This window comes from Lycium ferocissimum, chromosome 4 (assembly GCF_029784015.1).
Source record: "Lycium ferocissimum isolate CSIRO_LF1 chromosome 4, AGI_CSIRO_Lferr_CH_V1, whole genome shotgun sequence".
Classification (NCBI taxonomy): domain Eukaryota; kingdom Viridiplantae; phylum Streptophyta; class Magnoliopsida; order Solanales; family Solanaceae; genus Lycium; species Lycium ferocissimum.
The window spans coordinates 48,020,033-48,043,294 of record NC_081345.1 but is presented as its reverse complement, the minus strand read 5'-3'; the positions used below and the strand labels follow the sequence as shown (position 1 = coordinate 48,043,294).

Here is a 23,262-nt window from a genome sequence, read left to right as displayed (position 1 = left end):
ATCGAGTGGGTGGGCTTTTAATCAGTGGGTGGGGTTTAATTTGGGGTGGGATTTTAATTTGTGGTGGGTATTAATTTGGGTAATGGGTCAACCCATTTTAACGGGTATAAAATTAAAAACATGGGTCAGCCGTTGTGAGCCCTCCACATGTCCCCACCGTCAAATAAGGGGTATATTTAAAAGCTACCCAGACGGTAGGGGCACGGATGGCTAAAAAGTATAACGGAGGGTGGATTTAAACAATATCCAACAGTAAAGGGGTATATATGGCCCATTTCTATTTAATATATGAGAGAAAGTGAACAAGTTTTATTGGGAAATGAAACTCATAATTAGCCTAAGGGTGGGAGTGTGTCAGAACTTTATATTTAAAACGTAATATTACATTCCACGACATTTTCTGACTTAGAAAGTCAGCTATAAGAAAGGGAGTGTCGCTTGAATCCAAATACTGATAATATCTCAGGGAGTCGTATTGTGATAGACTTGACATCATCACATCTCTATCACCTTTGATATAAGAGGTTGTCGGATTGTGTATTAGAGTCTAATAAACAATTTGCTCCAAATATTTACTTCACAATGGATACTTACGACGTGATATTCTTGTGTGTGTGAGTTTCACCTCTTTCATTTGCTTATTATACTCCTCGTCCGTTAGTTTGACTGGGCACGGAATTTAAAAAATAAAGAGAAATTTTTGAATGTGTGTCCTTTAAATACTGTGGTCTAAAATTCTTCAAAACCACTAAATATAGAAAGAGACACACTCTTTAGGACAGACAAAAAAAAAAAAGTAAGACACTTAAATTGGAACAGAGGTAGTATACAATGTGTCAACTCTTTTTTGGTCCAAACATTGGGATTTGAAAATTAGCTTATCCCTGTCTTCTTTTTCTAATCCTTTTCTATTTTTCATTTTTCGTTGTCTTCTTTTCTAAATCTGATGTTACCAAATGGAGGGTTTATCTTAAGTTTACATGCGACACATCTTTGAAGCGCTAGTTTTTAATACTAGTGAATAGGCCCGTGCTTCGCATGGTAATAAAATTTTAATATTTATGGTTTTAAGAAACATCTTAGAACCACTATTTTAATACTTCCCATTTTAATTTATGGGCCTTTTTTTTTTCTTTCTAATTAGTCTGTTTTAAAAATATTTTTTATTCCAAACATTTTTATTTTATCCTTAGTGACACACTCTTATAGGAATGACATGATATATGATATATCTAAGATGACAAGATTTAAGGAATATTATATACTGTATAAAACATCCGTTTAGTTTTAAGACCAGAACATCCAAAAATCTTCTTTACATTCTTAAATTTTATGTTCTGTCAAATTAATTAAGATAGATAAAATGAAACAACGAGTTAGAAAGTTTATCTAGCAGCCGTTCTTAGTTATATATTGCCTTGTCCAAAATGTGTAAGTAGTCGTATAAAAAAAACATAATTAATAGATGAAGAAGATTATTAACTATTTGAGTGGAGTCAATGAGTGGTTAATTAAGAAGGTTAATTACATTAAGCTTGCATCATTACTTATGATTCACCTTTATGGTGGCTTTAACCCAAATAAAAAAAAATAAAAAAAACATCATTACTTATGATAGCAGGCGTTCATATGATTCGTAATTATAAAATATGTATGTAAGAAAACTTCAAGTAATGAGGGGTTGAACTTGTGAAAACTATGTTCAGATTGTAACGTAGCCACTTAATTATTCTCTTGAAGAAATATAAGAATCAATTCAAATAGGGAAAAGGGTCAAATTTTCCCCCTAGTTTCGAATATTGTCTATGTATACCTTCCGTTACTGTGATGCTCAAGTTCAAGTTCACATGATACAAGCACTTTTGAGGCTCAATGTGGTGTAGCTTGAAAGACTAATATGTGTGGGTGCGACCCAAAGCGGATAATACGTGTCATGAATTTGAGTCGTGACAGTAGTTATACAATCCGGCCAAATTCACTCCTATTTCTATCAACTTTTTAAAAATTACCCTCAGTACGATTATACTATCCCATTAAGTGAATTTCGTATTATTTTATTAGATGAGATGAGATTAGACGATCTAAGACTTGAATGGATGCACAACATTTCCCAGCCAAAGTTAAATATTTAAAGAATTGAATTTTGTCTGCCATATTGTTAATGAAAATCACGATGTTTTCTTCTTGTTAGGCCAATGACTCTGAGAAGAAAGAAACAAGGAGTGGGAATGGAAATAAATTTGTGGGGACTGTTTTGCATTTGAATTGGTTTAATTTCTGTTTTTTTTTTCGATTTATTTTTTTGTTGAAATTCAACGTCCTCTTATGCCATGGCATAAATGATAAAACTAGATCTTGAAAATGACAGGGAATTAATGACTCCATATGAAAATTTCTTATATCTTAATTTGAGGAGTTAAATTTGCACTGATATTAAATTTATAATTTTTTGGTATTAGTTAAGAGGAAGAAACAAAGGTGTTACACTTTAAGCTGTCAAATTTATGAATGCAAGGATTGAGAACAAATATGCAACTAAAAAATGTGGTATGTTGCTTCTCTCTGCACGATTTTGTTCTTGGAAGATTGTGGATTACTTTCAGGACTTAGGACTGAGGATAATTTTTAAAAATTTCTAGAAGAAGGGATAAATTAGGCGAATAGCATAACAGTAGTGATACATTTCACCTAATAATATAACAGATAATGGCGGAATCAGGATTTTAACTTATGGGGTTCGAAATATTCTAAGAAATATATATATAATTTTAACAGACAATGACAGAACGTCTTGAATAATCGACTCGTTTGTCAAGTAGAGTCTCATGAAATCTTCCCTCTTTGCCTTCAATTACATCAAAAAATGACTTGTAAACTTTATTATGACCGTCCGTCGATGTAATCCTGGACGTGAAGAATAAAATAACAAAGGTTTTTCCTTGCTTGATTTTAAAATTTTCTTAGGATTTGATCTACTCCACGCATTTAACTGAGAATAAGAACGAAGGATAAAACAAAAATCATATGCGTAGATATATTCCTGCCACATGGGAATTCACAACCAAATGTGTCATTGTTCCAATCGTCATGTAAGCCCTATACAGAGGATAGGCTGGTTCGCTTAAGAGGATCTTTTCTATGATTCGGTGCGAATCATGTTGTAAATGAGCAGGCTCCGTAAGATCCAGATAAGTGAACTAAATAAAGCGGAATCATAATGTAATTTTTAGCCGAAGTGGGTTTGGATGAACCCCTTGCACCCATGTGGCTTACGCCCTGATAATGGAGGGTCAATATAACCAATAACCAATAACCAATATCCAAGGTAAAGGAATAAATTTGGACCTTTTCCAATTCAAATGTTCATAAATGAGAAACAAGGAAATCCAAATTCATCCAAGTTGAAGTTACAATTTTGTGCAAATTTCATAGACGAACGCTGATTTGAATTCAACATATGAATGATGCTTTCAAATCCTATGGCCAAATGCCTACTAAGATCTATTTATTTCGTAGGTGTTTTTGACACAAATGTTTTTCGAAAAAGTATTTTTGGAAAGTAATTATTTTGTTTAGCTAATCAATTTGAAAAGAGTATTTATCAATATTAGATCAACAACTTGTGCTTGGTCAAAGTTAAATTACTTTTTTCAACTTCTGCTACTACTTAAGAACACCTTTTTTCCATAAAAATTTTGCCAAATGTTTTTCGGAAAAGTATATTTGAAAAGTAATCATTGTTGTTTGGCTAATCAATTTGAAAATAATTTTTATCAATATTAGAGTAACAGCTTGCTTGGTCAAAGTTAAATTACTTTTTTTCAACCTTTAAAAAATAAATTCTGCTACTACTTAAAACACTTTTTTTGCTGTAAAAGTTTAGCCAAACACCTCAATTATTTAAAATAAGCTGCCAAATAGATTAAAATCCTACATGAATTTCAATTTCTACTTGTTCAATTTTAATACTCTCATCACTATTTATTTCCTCGCTCACGTCAAGTATGAAATCTACAAAGTAAAAAGCACATTAATCAGAATATTCAGACAGAATATATATCTCCTTGATGTAGACATGTTCATTCTTCTTTTTTTCCTTTCGTAATCTTTGATGTTAAAAGGTCAAAGCCTACTTAGTATTTCAGACAAAAAATAGTGGATACATTTTTCTTATCAGTAATTTTAATTATCACTTACTCAAATAGTCAAAGATGACCAAATTTGCTTAATCAGCAAGTAGTGAATATGGTCCTGAAATGTATTCTATATTCTTAATCATCTTTGAGGTGCCTTCAAATTAACATTGCACATTTAATACTAGTAATCAATGAAAACTTCAAATACCTCCTTATCCTTTTTCAGAGCCTGGTTCTTGTCAATTTACAAAAGAACCAAAAAATTGCTCCCATAAAAAGGGAATGAATTGCAATTACAATTGCACAAAACTAGAAAGGATAGCCTTCCAAGATACAGTATGTGACACATGCGGAAAATCAAGAATAGAACAAAAGAAAATAGCTCACTGAAGGGATCCCAATCCCTCAATTCTGCAAAGCAATGGCCCATGACAAATAAGGATATCATACAATTTAGAACCATTTTCACCACTTCACTCAAATAGAAATTTTCTTAATCAGGAAGTGGTGACTATGGTTCTGAACTGTATCAGATATTTTTAATAGTAACACTATTTGAACAGCCTTCAATAACATTCCACATTTGACAGCAAACAATGCAACCCCAAACTCAAAACTTGCTATCATAACAAGGGAATTGAACAAAGTTGTAACCTTGAAACTTCAAGAGAACTTATATGAACAAAATAAGATACAGATATAGTGCTGTTATTTGACTCCAAAAATGTAGGTACAAAAGAAGAAGTTGATGACAGCACTAAATCAGTTTATCAGACCCTACACCCAAGTTTGAAGGAACAAGGTATAGTGAACTCAATTGTTTCATCAATAAAAAGGCAGAGAATAAGTACAGTCAAATCTCTCAATAACAACATGGTTAATTAATATATTATCAAAAAAAAAAAAGACAGTTGTTATATGGGGATAATTTTACAAAGACCGTTATGTTATAAAGTTGATTATTGCTATTACAGAGAAGTAAAATATAACATAAAAAATCAGTTCCAAAAAAACTTAGCTGTTATAGAGAGGTGGTATTGTATACGGATATTGTTATAGAGAGGTTTGACTGTACCAATTAAAAGGTTAGAAAAACATTAAAGCCTCACACGAATCCAATATGATCATTTGTAATATAGTTTCAACAAGAGGTTCCCCTGCTTTGGTTCCCCCTGCAAAGCAGGGACTTGGATCCACTACACCTCAATTAGATGGATTATATCATCATAAGCAACTTAGCAACAGAAAAACAAAAACTCTTTACTAGTTCCAAAGCAATAATAATCTCCAGATGTCATTTTTTTTTCAAAACCAAACCTGGGAATATGGAAATTGAATAATGAGTCCAGTGTACTACAAACACAATAAAAAGTGGTGATGAAGGAAAAGTACAACAGAGCAATACAATTATTATTGCTTCTAGGGAACGAGTCGGTCAAAAATGATTATTTCTTGCCAACCAGATTAAGAAGCTTTCATATCCCGACTTAAACATGTTAGATAAAAAAACAAATGTGTAGTATTCATAGTGAAGATAAACAGTAATTTCATTATTAATTAAGTAAACTCTCCAAAACAGGGTCTTGGGAAAAGCCACTTTTTGTAAAATTGAACAAGGAAGAATAAATAGGTCTCAGAAGCTAAAGGTTAAAATATAACATCAGTGAAGCTTACATACTAGTAGTCGTAGTATTACTCTTGTAGGTCCTTGTCTTTCGATAGTATTTTATCATGCTTATCTCTAGCATAATCTGATTGTTTCTTTTACTATGTTGTCCTATTATCTTGTTGCTATTGCTGTTTATTTCTATTATATATAAGTGGCTAAGAGGTACCAACTACCAACACTGCAATACCTTATGTACCAAAAGCTTTATAAATTGTACACGCAATGAAAGCTTGTACCAAAAACTATATAACTTGTATATTTTACCCAACTACTTTTTTATTTCACGTGGACATATGTCAGAGTACTTAATATTTATTCTCTTCTCATGTATAGACGTATGCACTTCAATTTTAATTATCAGACACATTTATTTCCTACTCGCGCACTTTTACTTGTTCAATTTTGATTTTTCGCGTTACCGTCGAATATTTATTCTCTTCTCATGTATAGACGTATGCAGTTCAATTTTAATTCTCCTACACAAATTTATTTCCTCCGTGCACTTTTACTTGTTCACTTTTGACTTTTCTTCTCATGTATAGACATATGCACTTCAATTTTAATTTTCCGACACATTTATTTCCTCCGTGCACTTTTACTTGTTCACTTTTGACTTTTCATGTTCTTACTGAATATTTATTCTCTTCTCATGTATAGACGTATGCAGTTCAATTTTAATTTTCCTACACAAATTTATTTCCTTCATGTACTTTTACTTGTTCACTTTTGACTTTTCACATTCTTCAAGAATTGATAAATCCCACGTGGACATATGTCATCATACTGAATATTTATTGTCTTCTCTTGTATACACATATGCACTTCAAATTTAATTCTCCGACACATATTTGTTTTCTCCGTGCACTTTTACTTGTTCACTTTTGACTTTTCACTTCCTTGCTGAATATTTATTCTCTTCTCATGTATACATGTATGCGCTTCAATTTTAATTCTCTGATACATATTTATTTCCTCCGTGCATTTTACTTGTTCACTTTTGACTTTTCACGTTCTTTAATAATTAATAAATGAATTACTCCTTCCATCTCATATTACTTGGCCACATTACTTGACTTTTCACGTTCTTTAAGAATTAATAAATGAAGTATTCCCTTCGTCTCATATTACTTGGCCACACTATTATACTTGACTTTTCACGTTCTTTAAGAATTAATAAATAAAGTACTCCCTTCGTCCCATATTATTTGGCCACATTACTAAAAATATATGTCTATTTTTCTATTCTATATTTTTCTTATTTATTATTTATTATATATAAACGCCCAAGGAGGACGAACACAAAAGAACAATAAGTTGTACAAAAAGCAACTAAAATTGTACTCTAAGCATGGACTAACATGTGTACATTTCAGAAGTTGAACATTAATTCTATCTCTCATGTGTTTACTTTTTGAGTACCCACATGTCCGCAGTGTCTCAATTGTCCTTTCATTTCCTTCATTTGGCATATACTCTCTCTGTCTCAGTTTAAGTGTCTACGGTTGACTAGACGCGGAGTTTAACAAATAAAGATAGTCTTTTGAATATTGTGGTTCTAAATTAAAAATGTATAATATAATAAAATATCTTTTGAATCTTGTGATTATAAACTTGACACGTAGGATATTTGAATTGTTAACTTACTAAATATAAAAAGAGGCGGACATAAACAAAATAAGACAAATTTTAACAACAATTAATAAATTAAGGGGAAAAATAAAAGGAAAAGAAAAAAAAATATGGAGACTCACTATAGAATCGCAGTATCCTTTGCAAAATATATAAATCATAAAGACTAATTAAATTGAGTAACCAAATTAATCATGTTAGGTCCGGTACATCGCACTGGCATAGTTTGCTAGTTATTAATAATGATTTTTCATCTCTCCTTAAGTCGTGGCGTCTATCGAAAACAGTCTCTCTCCACAGCAAGCTCTGAGTCACAGACACCTACCCTCCTCAGAACCCAACTAGTAGGATTATATTGGGTATGTTATTGTTGGAGCTTAAAGCTCCTCATATTGTACGGACAATTACCCTACATCACTGGCCTGTAATTAACAAAAGTCATTATTCCTTAATAAAAAAAAAATCTTTTCTCAAACATTAATACTCAATTGGTATTAGATAAAACCATTACACCAATTGTACAATTAAGGTAAGTCAAAGACTTTTATGCCTATTAAAACTTAATAAGTAAAACATTTTCTAGTAATCATAAGCTAATTGTAAAAAACATACTCCCTCCGTTCCAATTTACATGAACCTTTTCGAAGTACGAGAGTCAAACTTATAATTTTCACATAGATTTTTTAAGTTTGTAAAAATAAAATTTATATATTTAGAAACTACATAAGTCATGATAATTTATAATTTAAATAAATTAGAAAAAATGTAATGAAAATGTGGTCAAAGAATCACCTCGTAGACTCCCCAAATAATAATAGGTTCACATAAATTAAACAGAGGAGTATGTTCTAAACAAAGTAAAGGCACAGAGAAATAAACAGCTCTATCGATCATGGAATATCAGAAGCAGAACTGGCATTAAACCTGAATTTATATCATCACTGCCAACTTTATCAGATGAAAGGCTTTTACAGCATATTTACCATAAAACATTGGAAATATAAGAAAATGTTGGCTCATATTAAGAAATATACAATTACTTAAAAGATCTACAATATAGCAGTGGACTTAGAGTTAAACAACAGTTAAAAAATTGCGTAAACCCCACGTGACACCGCAATTACTCCATGCCTCGTTGACTAGCTATGTTTTTCACTGAATCAGAAAAAAAAGCTAAAGGTGATATGAGGCATCTGTTAAAATTAAAGACAAAAAAATTAACATTTAGCCCTTGATTTGACCCAGATGAGCCATGGATAAAGGGTACAAAAGTCAAAAGGCTATACCACAACACTTAGCAGCGAAATATTGGTGCTATTTCATGAGTGTTCACCTGAACTATTACAAATTATTTATCAAAACACATCTTAACTATCAGTTGTTTCATTTTTCTACCTCAACTATTCAGCTAAGAAAAGGGAACAATTGATAGTTGAGTTGTGTTTTGATAAATAGTACGATAATAGTTCAGGCAAGAAACTCGCACGCTTAAATGCGTAAAACTCTTCATCTTCCTTCTTTTTCCTCTTAACAAAACTGTTTCAATGATTGAGACTTTCTCAGTATTTCTACCAAATCTTGATTTAAGCTAAAGATGAAAATGAGTAATGAAACAAATGAGTGTAAAGTGAATAAGCACTTAGGGATTGTTTGGTTCAAAACAAGAGTTGCACATTACCCAAAGAATAAAGACTAAGTGGAATTTCAGCATGAAAAAATAAAACAAAATTCACAAAACTTGGAAAGACATGAAGGGATCCAAATGAATACCCTGACAGAACAGAGAACCAAAAGTCTGGAATAAGAAAAATGGCTATGAAGAGCTTTGGCTAAATATGTGAAACCCCTCATCTTTTTTGTTCAAAGATTGAATTTTTTTTCAGTAATTTCAGTCAAATCTTGATTTAATAAGCTATGGATGAAATGAGTAATGAAATACTCCCTCCGTGTCACTTTATGTGATATATTTTAACTCGACACGTATTATAAGAAAGAAAAAACTATTTTTTAAATTTATAATCTAAAATAAATTATATTTATATACTGCAAATTATTTAATTAAGGATAAAAAAAAGTTCTATTTAAATTATTTTTAATTATAGAAATGTATTATCTCTTTTGTCTCATTTTAAATATTTTAATTTAATTAGATATAAAATTTAAAAAATAAAATGAAACTTTAAAATCTTATGACTTTAAATTAAAAATATGTGTAAAATATTAAAATATTATTTGAATCTTATATACTCCCTTCGTTTCAATTTATATGAATCCATTTGATTGGATATGGAGTTTAAGAAAAAAGAGAAATTTTTTTAAACTTATGATTCTAAATGAGTCACATATATTTTGTGTGATTATAAATCATTGCATAAAAATAAAGTGTTTCTAAATATTAAAAAAAATCATTCTTTTTTATATCAACTAATAAAGAAATAGATTCATATAAATTAAAATAGAAGAAGTATAAGATATTTGAATTGTTACCTTTCTAAGTATGAAAAGAGACATTATTATTTAAATTTTAAGGGGAAGACACATGAACTGGAACGGAGACCGTATATCACGTGAAGTGGGACAGGAGGTGTAAACTTTAACTGAGTTGTCTGAAAATGGGACAAGTCTGACAGTCTGCAAAAAGAAAACGTGGGAACTGTTTTTTGGTCCAAACTTTTTCGATTTGAAAATTGGTTATCCAAGTCTTTTTCTTTTCTCTTTTTAATCTTTTTTTTACGTAGTCTTGTTTTCTTTAATCAGATGTTCCCAAATGGACGGTGTATCTTAAGACTAAATGAGACCTTTTGAATTAACTGAAAAAAAGTAATTTTTAAGCATAAATGTTTAAAATATTTTTAAGTGCTGAAAATTATTTTATAAATAAATAGTTACGTATTTGAATAAAAGTGATTAAAAAATTTTTAAAAGTAAAAGTAGTATTGAAATTAACAAAAAATATATGAGATAAAAGACTAAAGTTATTGGTCAATAAAAATGACTTTTAAGCAAAAAAAAAAAAGTTGGGGTTGAAAGAACTTCTTGGTTTTATTTATTTTAAGACTTTTTAACTTAATTTATAGCGCTTTTTTTTAGGCCGGGCTTAAAAAAATTTGAAAATAGCTTAAAAGCCAAAAAAAAAAAAAAAAAAATTGGGTAGCCAACTATTTTTTTGGCTTACATAGTTAAAAATCAAATTTTTAATGTTGCTTTAGATAAGTTAAGCCAAATGAATCCAATTATTTTTTAGGCTTATTTTAAGACAAAATGGTTTTTTAATTTACGCCCAAATAAACATTTAAAAGCGAAAACTTTATAATTAAGTTAACAACTTATAAGCCAATCCAAAATTGTTTTCTTATTTTTGCCAAATACCCAAATAAATTAAAAATGGCTTATAAACTGGTTTGACCAACTTATAAGCCAATCCAAACGGGCTCTATATTACATGTGACACATCTTAGAACTGCCACTTTTTTTTTTTTTTTTTTACTAATATTTCCTCGTTTAAATTTATGTAAGATAACAAATAATCTCGTTTATCCTTTCATATTATTAATCGCATTATCGCGCTATAGTTTCTTATGATTTGATTTACACTATTTGTTATTTCCTATACTTTAATTATCTTATTTTATACATAGAAATTTTATGTCCTTTTTGGCAGAATCGTTTATCATGATTTCACTTTTCATTATTTTCATTTTCATATCGTCTTTCAATTTCTTTACTTTATCGACCTCTTTATCTTTCTATTAGCCCAAAGCTTTTTCGAAAACAAATTTTCGCCCTATCTTTCCTCATACCCCACCTGATGGTACTATACTAGGTATGTTGTTGTTGCCGCTGTTGTTACCGTTTTAAATAAGAAATAGCATTAATTATGTAAAGACTTTGAAATTTTTTAATACCTACAGCCAAAAATTTCTATATATAATATGGGGCAATCCAATAATTTTTGTAGTCCTTAGTTGTATCTCAGCTATTTAGTTGAGCATCTTGCTAATAAAAAAAAAATTAAAAAAAAAACTCTTCCAAATTTGCCCTTGTACTTGCTATCTATTGCAAGATATACCAAAGTATGTTTCAAATAAATCAAGACACTTCCATACCTTTTTGGGAATTACATGGCCCCTAACTAGTTCAACTTTTTGAAAGTGAAGTATGTACCACATAACTTTTTTTGTTTCATATATTTAGCCCTACTTTATTCCTTTATTACTTAGGTTGTCACTTTTAATTTGATAATATAAAAATAATTGAGACTCTTTAAAATGCTTAAAAGGTTGTGGATGAATACCATATAATACTACTCCCTCTGTCTCAATTTATGTGATACATTTTCATTTTTATTTTATCTAAAAAAAATGATACATTTCCTTATTTGACAATAATTTAACTTTAAATTTTATCTTTGGCTTATTTTAGACCACAAGATTCAACAGTCTTTCTTTATTTCTTAAATTTTGTGCCCAGTCAAACTGTATCACATAAATTGAGACGGAGGGAGTAATAACTTTGAAGACCTCATTTGGTATTGAGAGAGAAGTCTTTAAATGATATTTCCACTTTATAAATTCTAAGATAATTAAATTGCTTTTGTCTTATCTCTTACTAATAATATTTTTATTTTGAAAATATAAATTTAGGTATGATATTTTAACATAGTTTTGTATGGTAGGAAAAAAAATCAAAAATCGATACTTTAGAAAAATAAAAGCGAGAACAAATAAAATTATTAGGTACCTCGTTGCATTGGGACATGATTTAATTATTTAAATTTAGTTGATTCTAACTTTGGTATGTTGTTGTTGTAGTTGATCCTAACTTGCTTAGGACTGATAGCAGAATTATAATATTATTATTATTTACATAAAGTTTACAAATTAATCTTCCACTTAGACTTCAAGGAAAAAAGGGGAAAGATGTTATTTCCTCACATGCATTTTTTTGAAAGAGAAAAGAAAGTTTAAATTAAGAAAAGTAGCTTCGTATTTTCAATATATATAATTTAATTAGAATTAGCATATATTAATATCAGTATAAAGTGTCAATTTGTTAGATTTTAAATTTTATCTTATTTATAAGTAAATTCACTAATTCCTTAACAAAGAATAAATGTAGAATGTATAATTTGATACTGTTTACTTGAATCGGGTAGTTCATAAAACATGAGTGTTATTAATCGTGCATATGTAAACCATGGTGATGGTATCAAAACTTTTCAAGAATTATTATATTAAGATCTCTGAAAATAAAAGAAAACGAACTTTTAAATTTTATTCAATTTACTTAATTAAGTCGGGGTAGAGGAGAATAAAAAAGAAAGGGATGCATCTGTGCCTACTAAGTGGGTAGCTCCTTAATCCCATCTTTGCATTTATTTTTAATAACTTTTAACTTTTTAACAATTTATAACTTTTGAAGTTTAATTGTGTTATTTATCTTTTCTAACTCTTAAACTATTTTTAGTTTAGCTAAACATCGACTTTTATGATATCGTTTTTAGAAAATATAGCAAGAATCTGCGATGAAGAAATAAAAGAATCACTATATATATAGAAGTCTTAGCTCAAATATAGTATTACCTTCGTCCTAATTTAAGTATTTTACTTTCCTTTTTGGCATGTCCCTAATAAAGTGCATCTTTCTATATTTAATAAGTTTTTCAATACCAAAATTCTACATGTTAAGTTTAAGACCACAAGATTTACATAACTAGACATATCTTTAATTTAAGACTACAAAATTAGAAGTTTTATTTATTTTTTAAACCCCATGCACAATCAATTTAAGACACTTAAATAGGAAAGGAGGGAGTAGAAACATTGTGAAGAAAAACAAAACTAAATGGTCAACTACTCTTATAGTCAGTTTGAAATTATTTTAAATACATCCAACTATATTTGTTTACAGTAGCTGTTTTTTTTTTTTTTTTTTTAATTTAAGCTATTGTAAAAATTTACCTTGATTTTAGGTCTGGGCTGAGCATGGGCTTCCCAAAACTAGTGATCTATATACTTCAAAAAGCACTAGTCAAACAGTCACTTTCACAAACTGATTCAATTTTCTAATACCTACGGCCAACCTGCATCAACATTAGCTTGTGTAATTACTTGTAACAACAATATTCACGCTCCAGAATAATTAAGGAATAAAAATTGACTAATAAATGTTATATAATAGGAGTATTTTATTTTAAATATAATAAATATTTCAAGTTTTAAAATCTTTTTAAAAATAAATAAATAAATTTAAGGACCAGATTTAAACTTGACTTGTACTCGAATTTAATGACTTGAATTTTGATCTTAAACCTCCACAAGGTAGGGGTCAAGTGCAGCAGCATTGATACCCTTTGTGAAATTACATTGGGTATATTATTGTTGTTGTAAATGCTTGAATGCTTTTAGTTTATAGAGAAATTTGTGGCTTTTATCCACGAATTTTCTATGATTTCTCATTGCGAATTCTGGTCCCTGAGGACCCTTATTTATAGTAGTGGAAGAGAAATGTGATGACAACAAACTCGCTTTAATTTGATGATCAAATAACCCTAAAAGGAAAATGAAATATAAAAGAAGAACTAATATCTCCCTTAAATACAACAGGACAAAAATAGAGAAAAGGACAGTTGAGACTTCAGAGAGCACAACAATTTCACTAAGTAGGCGTTTGGACATGCGATTTTATCTCTGATTTCATCTCCCCCCTCGAGATAAATCCCAAATCATCCAAAAGCTCATTTGGGATTTGAAATCATGATTTCAAAAAATATAAATACAACATTTGACCCATATGTTTATATTTTGTAAAAATAAACCCATAAGTTGGTAGATATATTTATCAATCATGTTTACCAACCATTTGTATTAAATATTAATCTGCAAGTTGGTAAAATATATTTACCAATCATTTTTACCATGTGGGAGGATTATATTAAAGAGTAGTTACGTTACTATTCATGTTAAATTTTCCTTTTTATTGAACTAAAGTTTGATCAATTGAAGTTATACTCTTTAGAAAGGTCTTCTAGTAGCGTATTAATTTTATTATGAACTATCATTTACTCATTTGGTAAGCTTGTGTAAGAATTAGGAAAATTTTGATGGTTTTCACAACTTGTGGGGTTTTTATGTTTATAAAAAAAACTGCAACTAAAGAAATCCAAATTGCATGTCCAAACATGATTTCATCTCATGTGATGAAATCATGTCCAAACGGCTCCTAAGTAGGCATTTGGACATGCGATTTCAAATCATGATTTTATGTCATGAGATGAAACCAGCGTTTGGACATGCGATTTCATCTCATGGTTTCATGTCATCCGAATCATCCAAAAAGACATGATTTGGGATTTCAAACCATGGTTTCAAGAATTTTAAATGTAAACTTGATCCAAAGGTTTATATTTTGTAAAAAAAAAGACCTATAAGTTGGTAGATATTTTTAATAATTACTCCCACCAACTATTTATCAACCTCATTAACTTCTACTAACGTTTATTTATGTTCCAACTTCTACCAACCTTTATTTATGTTCTAACTTCTACCAAGTCATAGTTACATTACTATTCATATTAAATTTTCTTTTTTATTGAACTAAAGTTTGATCAATTGATGTTGTAATTTTTAGAAAGTCCTTCTAGTAGCGTAATAATTTGTTATGAGCTATAACTTTTCTCAGTTGGTAAGATTGTATAAGAATTAAGAAAGTTCGATAGTTTTCACAACTTATCTAGTTTTTATGTCTATAAGAAAAAATACAACTTAAGAAATTCAAATTGCATGTCCAAGCATGATTTTATCTCATGATTTCATGTTATGGTCTTAAATCATTATTTCAAATTATGTCCAAACGGCTCCTAAAAACAGCCAAAGAAAGTGCTGATTTATCACTATGTGGATATTTCTCCGATTTAGTTCCCACTTAACAGAATTTGTTTACCAAAGAAGGATTCATCAAAACAAAACTAGAAAATAAATAGGTAAAAGAAAAACTGAGTTCTAACTTCTATCAGGATAGCTAATTGGATAGTTATTTGGTTGACATTTAGTATTAGTGGTTTTTAATATATATATATATACACACACACCTGGTGTCTAAAATAGTGGATTCAAGTGGTGTATGCAAAAATTTGTTGCTATATACCGATGTTTATACTAACCTAAATATGTTAGTCATGGTTAAGTAATACATTGAAGTGAAAACATACATTTATTAATTATGGTTAAATGATAAAAAAAAAAAATGCATGTCATGCATTCATTAGTTTGGTTTACGCATCAGATGTGATTAAGTTTTTTTCATCCCCCTCCAGAGAAGCGAACCAACCTTAAGGGGTTTGGGTGCTTGGACACCTGAAATAAACTCTTTTCTTTTAAAGGGAACAGAGAGCATCAGGAGTGGAGCCACCATTTTAATTATGAGTTGAGCAGAACCCAATAATTTTGGCTCAATCCCGTGTTTGCGTTAAAAATTCATTTTAATATGTATAAATAATCTATTCAAGATCCAATAAGCAACAAGAAATCGTGGTCCAGAACCCATTAACTAAAAATTCTAGATCACCTACGGAGAGCATGCATAAAAGCAGATAGCATGTCATGGTTCTGCTTTAAAACCACATTGGAGCCTCAAATCTTTGCCAATTGCTAATCAGTAAAACAAGTTTATACTTTACACAATCAAATTTGCAATTGCTAATCAGAAAAATAAGTTTATACAATCAAATTTGAAAGATTCGTGGTACATTTCTCCAGGAAGTGATGGAAAGAGATACAGTGGTGTGTGATATGTACATTCTAGAACAACATAAACCGATGTCCGGCTTCAACTGTAACTGGAAACAAGCATAAACATGAAAAATCCACCAAGCATATCAACAAAACAGTGCAGAGCACGCACAGTGCCTTCTAAATGGAGTCGAACTCATCAAATCCGGCTTGAATCTCTCCCAAAAATGTATCTTCTTACCCAATCACCGACCACTAAATACCTTGTGCGCCAGCTAACTTGCTTGCTGAAATGCAAATAAAATATATCAGATTTATACTCTTTGAATACAGAAGGAAAAAAGGTATACACTCCCTCTCCCTCCGTTCTATTCTATGTCTTAGTTTGAGTGGGCAACAAAGTTTTAAAATGTAAAGAAGACTTTTGAATCTTATCGTCTTAAACTAAAGGTACATGTAAAACATACCAAAAATAACCTTTAAATCTTGTGGTTTTAAACATGACATGCCGTTCTGAGAGTAATTAAGGGTAAAATGTGAATGTTGAAATTTAAAAACTCAATATAGTTTGAATAATCACATTAAAATTTGCATTGATAGTTATCTTCAGTCTCAAATCTGTATAGACACTTCCATTATAAGTGGTAGTAAAACTTACTAAATATAGCAAGATGTTCTTTTTAAAATAGACTAAAAAGGAAAGTAACTAACTTGATATCATAATGAAGTCAAACTCACGAAAGCTGTCAATTATTACCTAGCATACACAGAGTACCATAGCCACTGTGTGCTATGACCCATAGAAACCCAGTCTCCAGGAAGTTCTGCTGCTACTTGCTCACCACCCAAAGGAGCAAATTGCCCTAAATGGCGATACCTGAAATGAAACAGGTCGTCAAGTCAAGGATTACTGAAAAATAGGATCGATGCCTCGGTTGATATATATCATATATTCAATCATGGTAGCATAAGGAAATTTATTGTGAATGCGCACGTATCTATTTACCAATGGGAAGGAGGTTAAAAGCCAAGATCAGAGTGTCAATAAACTACATGTGCAGCTAATAAATAAAGAAGTTGCTGATAAGCACAATCTAAATAGGGGCGAAGCTAGAGTTCTAGCTACGCGTTGGGCAGAACTCAGTAGCTTTAGCTAAAACCCTGTAACTTTGCTAGGAAGTCCACTTAATATAAACAACAACAACAACAAGTATCTAGTGTAATCCCACAAGTGAGGTCTGGGGAGGGTAGGATGTACGCAGACCTTACCCCTACCGTTGTAGGGTGGAGAGGCTGTTTTGGATAGACGCTCGGCTCAAAAGAAAAATCCACTTAATATGTACACACAAAAAAAAATTATCTAGAAAACAGAAAGTTGCTTTTTATAGAATTCAGAACCAATGAACTTAAAATTCTGGATCCGCCTCTGTCTCGATGGTTCTCTACATTAAACATACAACAGACAAAAGCAGAAATGATAAAAGGACTGGTGACCACATTTCTGTTCTCTTTATTAAAGACTGAGATGTTTGTTTAACAAAAAGAATGTATGTTGGAAGGAAGAATAATTTTAGAGAATGAAATACTGTGCATGCTTCAGCTTCACCCCATAGAAGATGAGGCAAAATAGCAAAAGCCATGTATAGAAGTGGAAACAAGCAAACAGCAGTTAGTTTTCCCAATATGCTTACATGCAACAAGGAATATAAGAAACGGAAAGGTTCAAAAACCGAAAACTATACCTGAACGGTAGAAATGCATGACGCCCAGAACCTCTAAAACGACGAGGACCTGCAGGATTACCATGGGATTGATCCCAGCGGTTAAAACATCTAGCAAGATATGTACCTTGTTGAGCAGCAACCTAGCACGTGAAAAAATAAGAAATGGAACTAAGGCCTCGTTTGTCCATCGAAATTTTATCTTTATTCTTAAAAAAAAAAAAAAAAAAAAAATTAAATAAAATCAAAACATTGTTTGTGTTAGAGAATGCATGTAGCAGATCTTTAGGGATTGATAGAATATATCTTTTGATTATTTCCTTAATTAGCATACTTGTAGATGTATATGTACCTATCACATTGTGGAATAGAATACATCGAAATTACTGCAATACCTTGGTCAGTAACTTGGCATCAAAGCCAAGCATGTGTGTTTGTCGGAATTAGTTCACTGCCACGCCGGAATTGGTTCACTGCCTCGCCAGATTTTTCGCTGAGGTGAGAAGTGGCAGTCACAGCCTACATAGGGAGAATCGTCTCCCTCCGATCTGTAGAAACCAAGAATCCGGTGCCCGGATTCCAAGTACGTAAAGCTCTAGCGCCGGCGATAACTTTCCGGCAGGATTTCTCCAGCAGCGAGTGTGAGCATTTGATAGGTCCTATTTGGTCTGATTCTTTGGCTCCAACATCGCGAGATAGAATTCGGCGTATTTTTGGTGTCTCCTTCATCATCAGATTACAGTAAACAACGGTAATCGCGTTCTACATTTTGTTTGCCCTTGGTTCTGGCTCGGAGTTATTTTTCTTTGACATTTTATGATACTGTTCCTTTGTCTCGTTGCCTTGGTTTCTCCATAGCTACTTTTTTGGAATCAGATTTGAATTTCGACTCTTGGTTTCTTAGTCAATATTGTTTGGAATCTATTACTGTTGGGTGCTTTATAGTACCATTGTTAGGAGCTACTGTGCACAACACTTTGGTTAGTCTTTTCTGGTTTGTTGGTGGGGAACGATAGTTTGGTTAAGCTCTCTGTTAGAAATTTCTTTTTAGCTACTGTGGACTTGTTTGAAAATGACAAGTAACAAGGGCGGAGAAATGAAGACTTTGGCTAGTATTTCTACTGTTCATAGTCCGTCTTCCGATAAAATGATTTTGCTCTCGGCTTAGGAGTTTGTTAAGTTTTCTCAACATCAGAAATCACTGAAGGAATCCACTTCGGTTAATGCTTTTGCTGGATCAGATAAAACATGTCTTATCACCTCTTCAAATAAATGGGTGATTGATTCAGGTGCCACAAATCACATGACAGGTAATCCTAATATTTTTTCTAGCTTTCAATCACACAAAGCACCTTCTCCGGTTACCGTAGCTGATGGATCAACTTGTACTAGTGTTGGATTTGGGACTGTAAAAGCAACTTTCTCTATTACCTTGTCATCTATCTTAAATCTACCAAAGTTGGCGTTTAATTTGATTTATGTCAGTAAAGTTACCAGAGACCTTAATTGTTATATCTAATTCTATCCGGATTATTGTCTATTTCGTGATCTTACGACGAATCAGGTTATTGTTAAAGGACATGTATCTGGTGATCTCTACATCCTTGATGAATGGGAGCCTCAATCTGTTGCTTGCTTTAGTGTCGTGTCTTCATTTGAGGCACATTGTCGATCGGGAAATCCTTCTCTATCTTTGTTGAAGAAGCTTTGTCCTCAGTTTCAGAGTATTTCTTCATTGGATTGTGAGTCATGTCAATTTACAAAACATCACCGCATCTCGTTAATAATCGGGCTGATTCAGCTTTTGAGTTAGTTCATTCTGATGTATGGGGGCCATGTCTTGTTGTTTCCAAAACTGGGCACTAGTATTTTGTCACTTTTGTAGATGATTTCTCTCAAATGACTTGGATTTATTTGATGAAGAGTCGTTCTGAAGTATTTACTCATTTTGTGCCTTCTATGCTTCAATCAAAACTCAATTCAATGCTTCCGTGCGTATTTTGAGGAGTGATAATGCTAAAGAATACATGTCGGAATTGTTTCAGTCCTACATGAGACAACACGGTATTCTTCACCAATCTTCATGTGTTGATACGCCCTCTCAAAATGGAGTTGCTGAGAGGAAGAACAGGCATCTACTTGAGACAACTCGGCACTTTTGTTCCAAATGAAGGTCCACTAGCAGTTTTTGGGCCGATCTTGTCTCTCGACATGTTTCGATTAACCCGTACCATCTCGTCTTCTTGGTAATATGCCTTACAGTGTTCTTTTTCCAAACAAGTCACTATTTTCGGTGGAACATAAGGTGTTTGGAAGCACATGTTATGTACCGTTTGTTGCAAAGTTGGACCAAGGCATTGAAGTGTGTTTTCTTGGGCTATTCTCTCCTTCAAAAGGGGTATCGGTGTTATTCTACTAAACTTGGGAAAATATTTGGTTTCAGCTGATGTGGTATTTTCAGAGACTACCCCATTTTTTTATGTACCTCTTATCTCTACGAATCAGGGGCAGGAAAATGAGTGGTTAGTCTATCAGGTTACACGTGCTTTAACAGAACAATCAAATGATGTTGTTCCTCCGATTCCTAGTTCTCCAGTTGAGCATCAATCAATTATTGTGCCTTCAGCTCCTTCTCTATCTGCGCCAGCAAGACCACCAATTGTTCAAGTTTACTCAAGGAGGCAAGAGACAATTGATACAAGTCCTGCACCAGTTCCTCCTTCATCAGATCTTCCTCAACCTGATCCTCCCAAAATCTTGACCTTCCTATTGCTCACGGACTTGCAAATCCACATATTCAATTGCTAATTTTGTTTCCTATGATCGCTTATCCTCTGTGTCTAGACCTTTAATTGCTTCTCTAGACTACATCGTTGTACCCAAAACAGTGAAGCAGGCTCTGAGTCATCCTGGATGGACTAATGCAATGCTGGATGAAATACATGCCTTAGAGGAAAATCACACATTGGATTTAGTGGATTTACCTAGTGGAAAGAAAGCAGTGGGATGCAAATGGATCTTTGCGATCAAAGTAAATCCAGATGGTTCTGTGGTGAGACTTAAAGCCAGACTTGTGGCAAAAGGGTATGCTCAGACTTATAGGGTAGCTTATTTAGACACCTTCTCCCTGGTTTCCAAACTCACTTCTGCCGCTTCTTCATTTCTCTAGCTGCTTCGGAGAATTGGCCTTTGCATCAGTTGGATATTAAGAATGCATTTCTACATGGTCATCTCTGCGAGGAGGTGTATATGGAGCAACCACCTGGTTTTGTTACTCAGGGGGAGTATAGAAAGGTCTGTCATTTGAAGAAGTCCTTGTATGTCTTGAAGCAGAGTCCTCAGGCTTGATTTGGAAAATTTAGTGAGGTAATTCAAGAGTTTGGACTGAAAAAGAGCAAATGTGACCATTCAGTCTTCTACGGGCAATCAAGAACTGGAATTATTCTCCTTGTTGTATATGTTGATGATATCATCATTACAGGAAGTGATTATGCTGGAATCTCTTCTCTTAAGTCTTTCTTGCATATTAAGTTTCACACGAAAGACTTAGGACAACTGAAGTACTTCTTAGGAGTGGAAGTAGCTAGAAGCAAGAAGGGGATTTTTTTTTATCTCAGAGAAAGTATATTCTTGACCTCTTTGGAAGAAAGCGGAAAGTTGGTCGCAAGCACAGCGGCATACTCCACGATGGTTCCTAATTTGCACCTTATGAAAGATGATGGCGATCCATTTGATGATCCAGAAAGACACAAGAGGTTAGTTGGAAAATTAAATTATCTCACTGTAACTCGTCCAGATATTTCTTTTGCAGTAAGTGTGGTTAGTCAGTTCATGTCGGCGCCCACAGTTAGATATTGAGCAGCTTTGGAGCAGATCATATGTTACTTAAAAAGAGCTCCTGGACTTGGCATATTATATAGCAATCACGGGCATTCTAGCATTGAGTGTTTTGCAGATGCGGACTGGGCTGGATCCAAGATAAATAGAAGATCTACCACTGGTTATTGTGTCTTTGTAGGAGGGAACCTGGTAGCATGGCGGAGTAAGAAACAAAATGTTATATCACGCTGTAGTGCGGAATCTGAATACAGAGTTATGTCACAATCTACGTGTGAGATTATGTGGACACATCATCTGTTAATTGACATTGGATTGAAGCATACTATCCCAGCGAAACTTTGGCGTGATAATCAAGCTGCTCTTCATATCGCCTCAAATCCAGTTTATCATGAAAGAACTAAACATATTGAAGTTGACTGTCATTTTATTCGGGAGAAGATTGAGGAGAACTTGATTTCCACTGGATACGTGAAGACAGGAGGGCAACTAGCTGATTTGTTCATAAAGGCGTTGAATGGAACTCGAGTTGATTGTCTTTGTGACAAGCTGGGCATGATCAATATCTATGCTCCAGCTTGAGGGGGAGTGTTAGAAAATGCATGTAGCCACTCTTATGTGTAATGTACATAGCATAACATATATTTAGGGATAGCATAACATATCTTTAGGGATTGATAGAATATCTCTTTTGATTATTTCCTTAATTAGCATAGCTGTAGATTATGTACCTATCACATTGTGGAATAGAATACATCGAAATTACTGCAATACCTTGTTCAGTAACTGTTTGGTTATACGCTGGACCGATTGTTTGGTTTGTTTATTAAGAAAATTTTGTCAAGTGAAAAAAACCTTTTTTTCCAAGTGAAATGCATATCCAAACGCGACTTCAACTTCCAAAAATCATTTTTCCACTTTAACTTCAAAACTCTTTTTTCCACGTTTCAACCAAATATATGTCCAAACGCCTACTGAAGCAAAACGTGGAGTAAAACGAGTGATGGGGTGGAGGGGGAGAGGGATGGGGGATGAAAGCCGAACTATGGAAGAAGTACCTGAGCAGTGGCGGGTAGACTTTTCATCTGTGAATCTACCTGAGAAAGGGCCAACTTAAAACCTTCAATATCTACCTCTCTTTCATTTCCATCTGAATCCCTGAATAAGTCTGTCGCCTCTAACAAATGTTTGCTCTTCAAATACAAGTCCACTTGAGGATAACGGATAATTATGTCATGAAGAACATCTCGAAATTCCTCGATGGTTAAAGTTCCAGAATCATCCTTATCCGCAGCTTTGAAAATGGCTGAAATATCTTCCTAGAACACGTAGTTTCACAAAATGAAAATTTAGTAGGGAAGATATAAAGGCAATAAAACATAGCATCTTGCAAAAGTAACTATGGAAAAAATAAGGGATATAATCATCGTCATGGAACATATGTTTCATTCTTCTGTTGTTTCTTTTTCATTCATCTTAATGATATTGTTAACATGCCAAATATTCTAACCGTGATCAAAAAGTTAGAAGTAATTAACTTC

The 23,262-nt window shown here is 32.4% G+C and overlaps 2 protein-coding genes and 2 non-coding genes across 9 annotated transcripts in view; all 4 read right to left on the bottom strand.

Annotated features, from left to right (window-relative positions):
• The window catches only part of LOC132053392 (external alternative NAD(P)H-ubiquinone oxidoreductase B1, mitochondrial), a 56,837-nt gene that overhangs the window by 31,407 nt on the left and 2,168 nt on the right, over nucleotides 1-23,262 (bottom strand). Inside the window, exon 1 of one of the 5 annotated variants that reach the window (XM_059445407.1) lies at nucleotides 9,209-9,366. The exons of 2 other annotated variants lie outside the window; for them this stretch is intronic. In XM_059445407.1, coding sequence (XP_059301390.1) covers nucleotides 9,209-9,285 — 77 coding nt within the window. In that variant the 5' untranslated portion in view covers nucleotides 9,286-9,366. Of the gene's footprint in view, nucleotides 1-9,208; nucleotides 9,367-23,262 lie in introns of those variants that run through there. 2 more of the 5 variants (XM_059445405.1, XM_059445401.1) reach the window with 2 other exon arrangements.
• LOC132055049 (small nucleolar RNA snoR97) lies at nucleotides 4,832-4,931 on the bottom strand. The gene has a single exon (XR_009414512.1). It is a non-coding gene; the product is annotated as a small nucleolar RNA snoR97 (small nucleolar RNA).
• Nucleotides 8,293-8,384, bottom strand: LOC132055028 (small nucleolar RNA Z223). The gene has a single exon (XR_009414492.1). It is a non-coding gene; the product is annotated as a small nucleolar RNA Z223 (small nucleolar RNA).
• On the bottom strand, nucleotides 16,100-23,068 carry LOC132053393 (external alternative NAD(P)H-ubiquinone oxidoreductase B1, mitochondrial-like). 2 transcript variants are annotated; one of them, XM_059445409.1, is made up of 4 exons: nucleotides 22,780-23,068; nucleotides 17,906-18,027; nucleotides 16,921-17,040; nucleotides 16,100-16,450 (listed from the first exon to the last, which is right to left on the bottom strand). In XM_059445409.1, the coding sequence occupies exons 1-4, from the start codon at nucleotides 22,804-22,806 to the stop codon at nucleotides 16,363-16,365; spliced, it is 357 nt and encodes a 118-aa protein (XP_059301392.1). In that variant the 5' UTR covers nucleotides 22,807-23,068; the 3' UTR covers nucleotides 16,100-16,362. The 2 variants fall into 2 exon arrangements, with proteins under 2 accessions (XP_059301392.1, XP_059301391.1); XM_059445408.1 differs by lacking the exon at nucleotides 22,780-23,068 and adding an exon at nucleotides 18,280-18,327.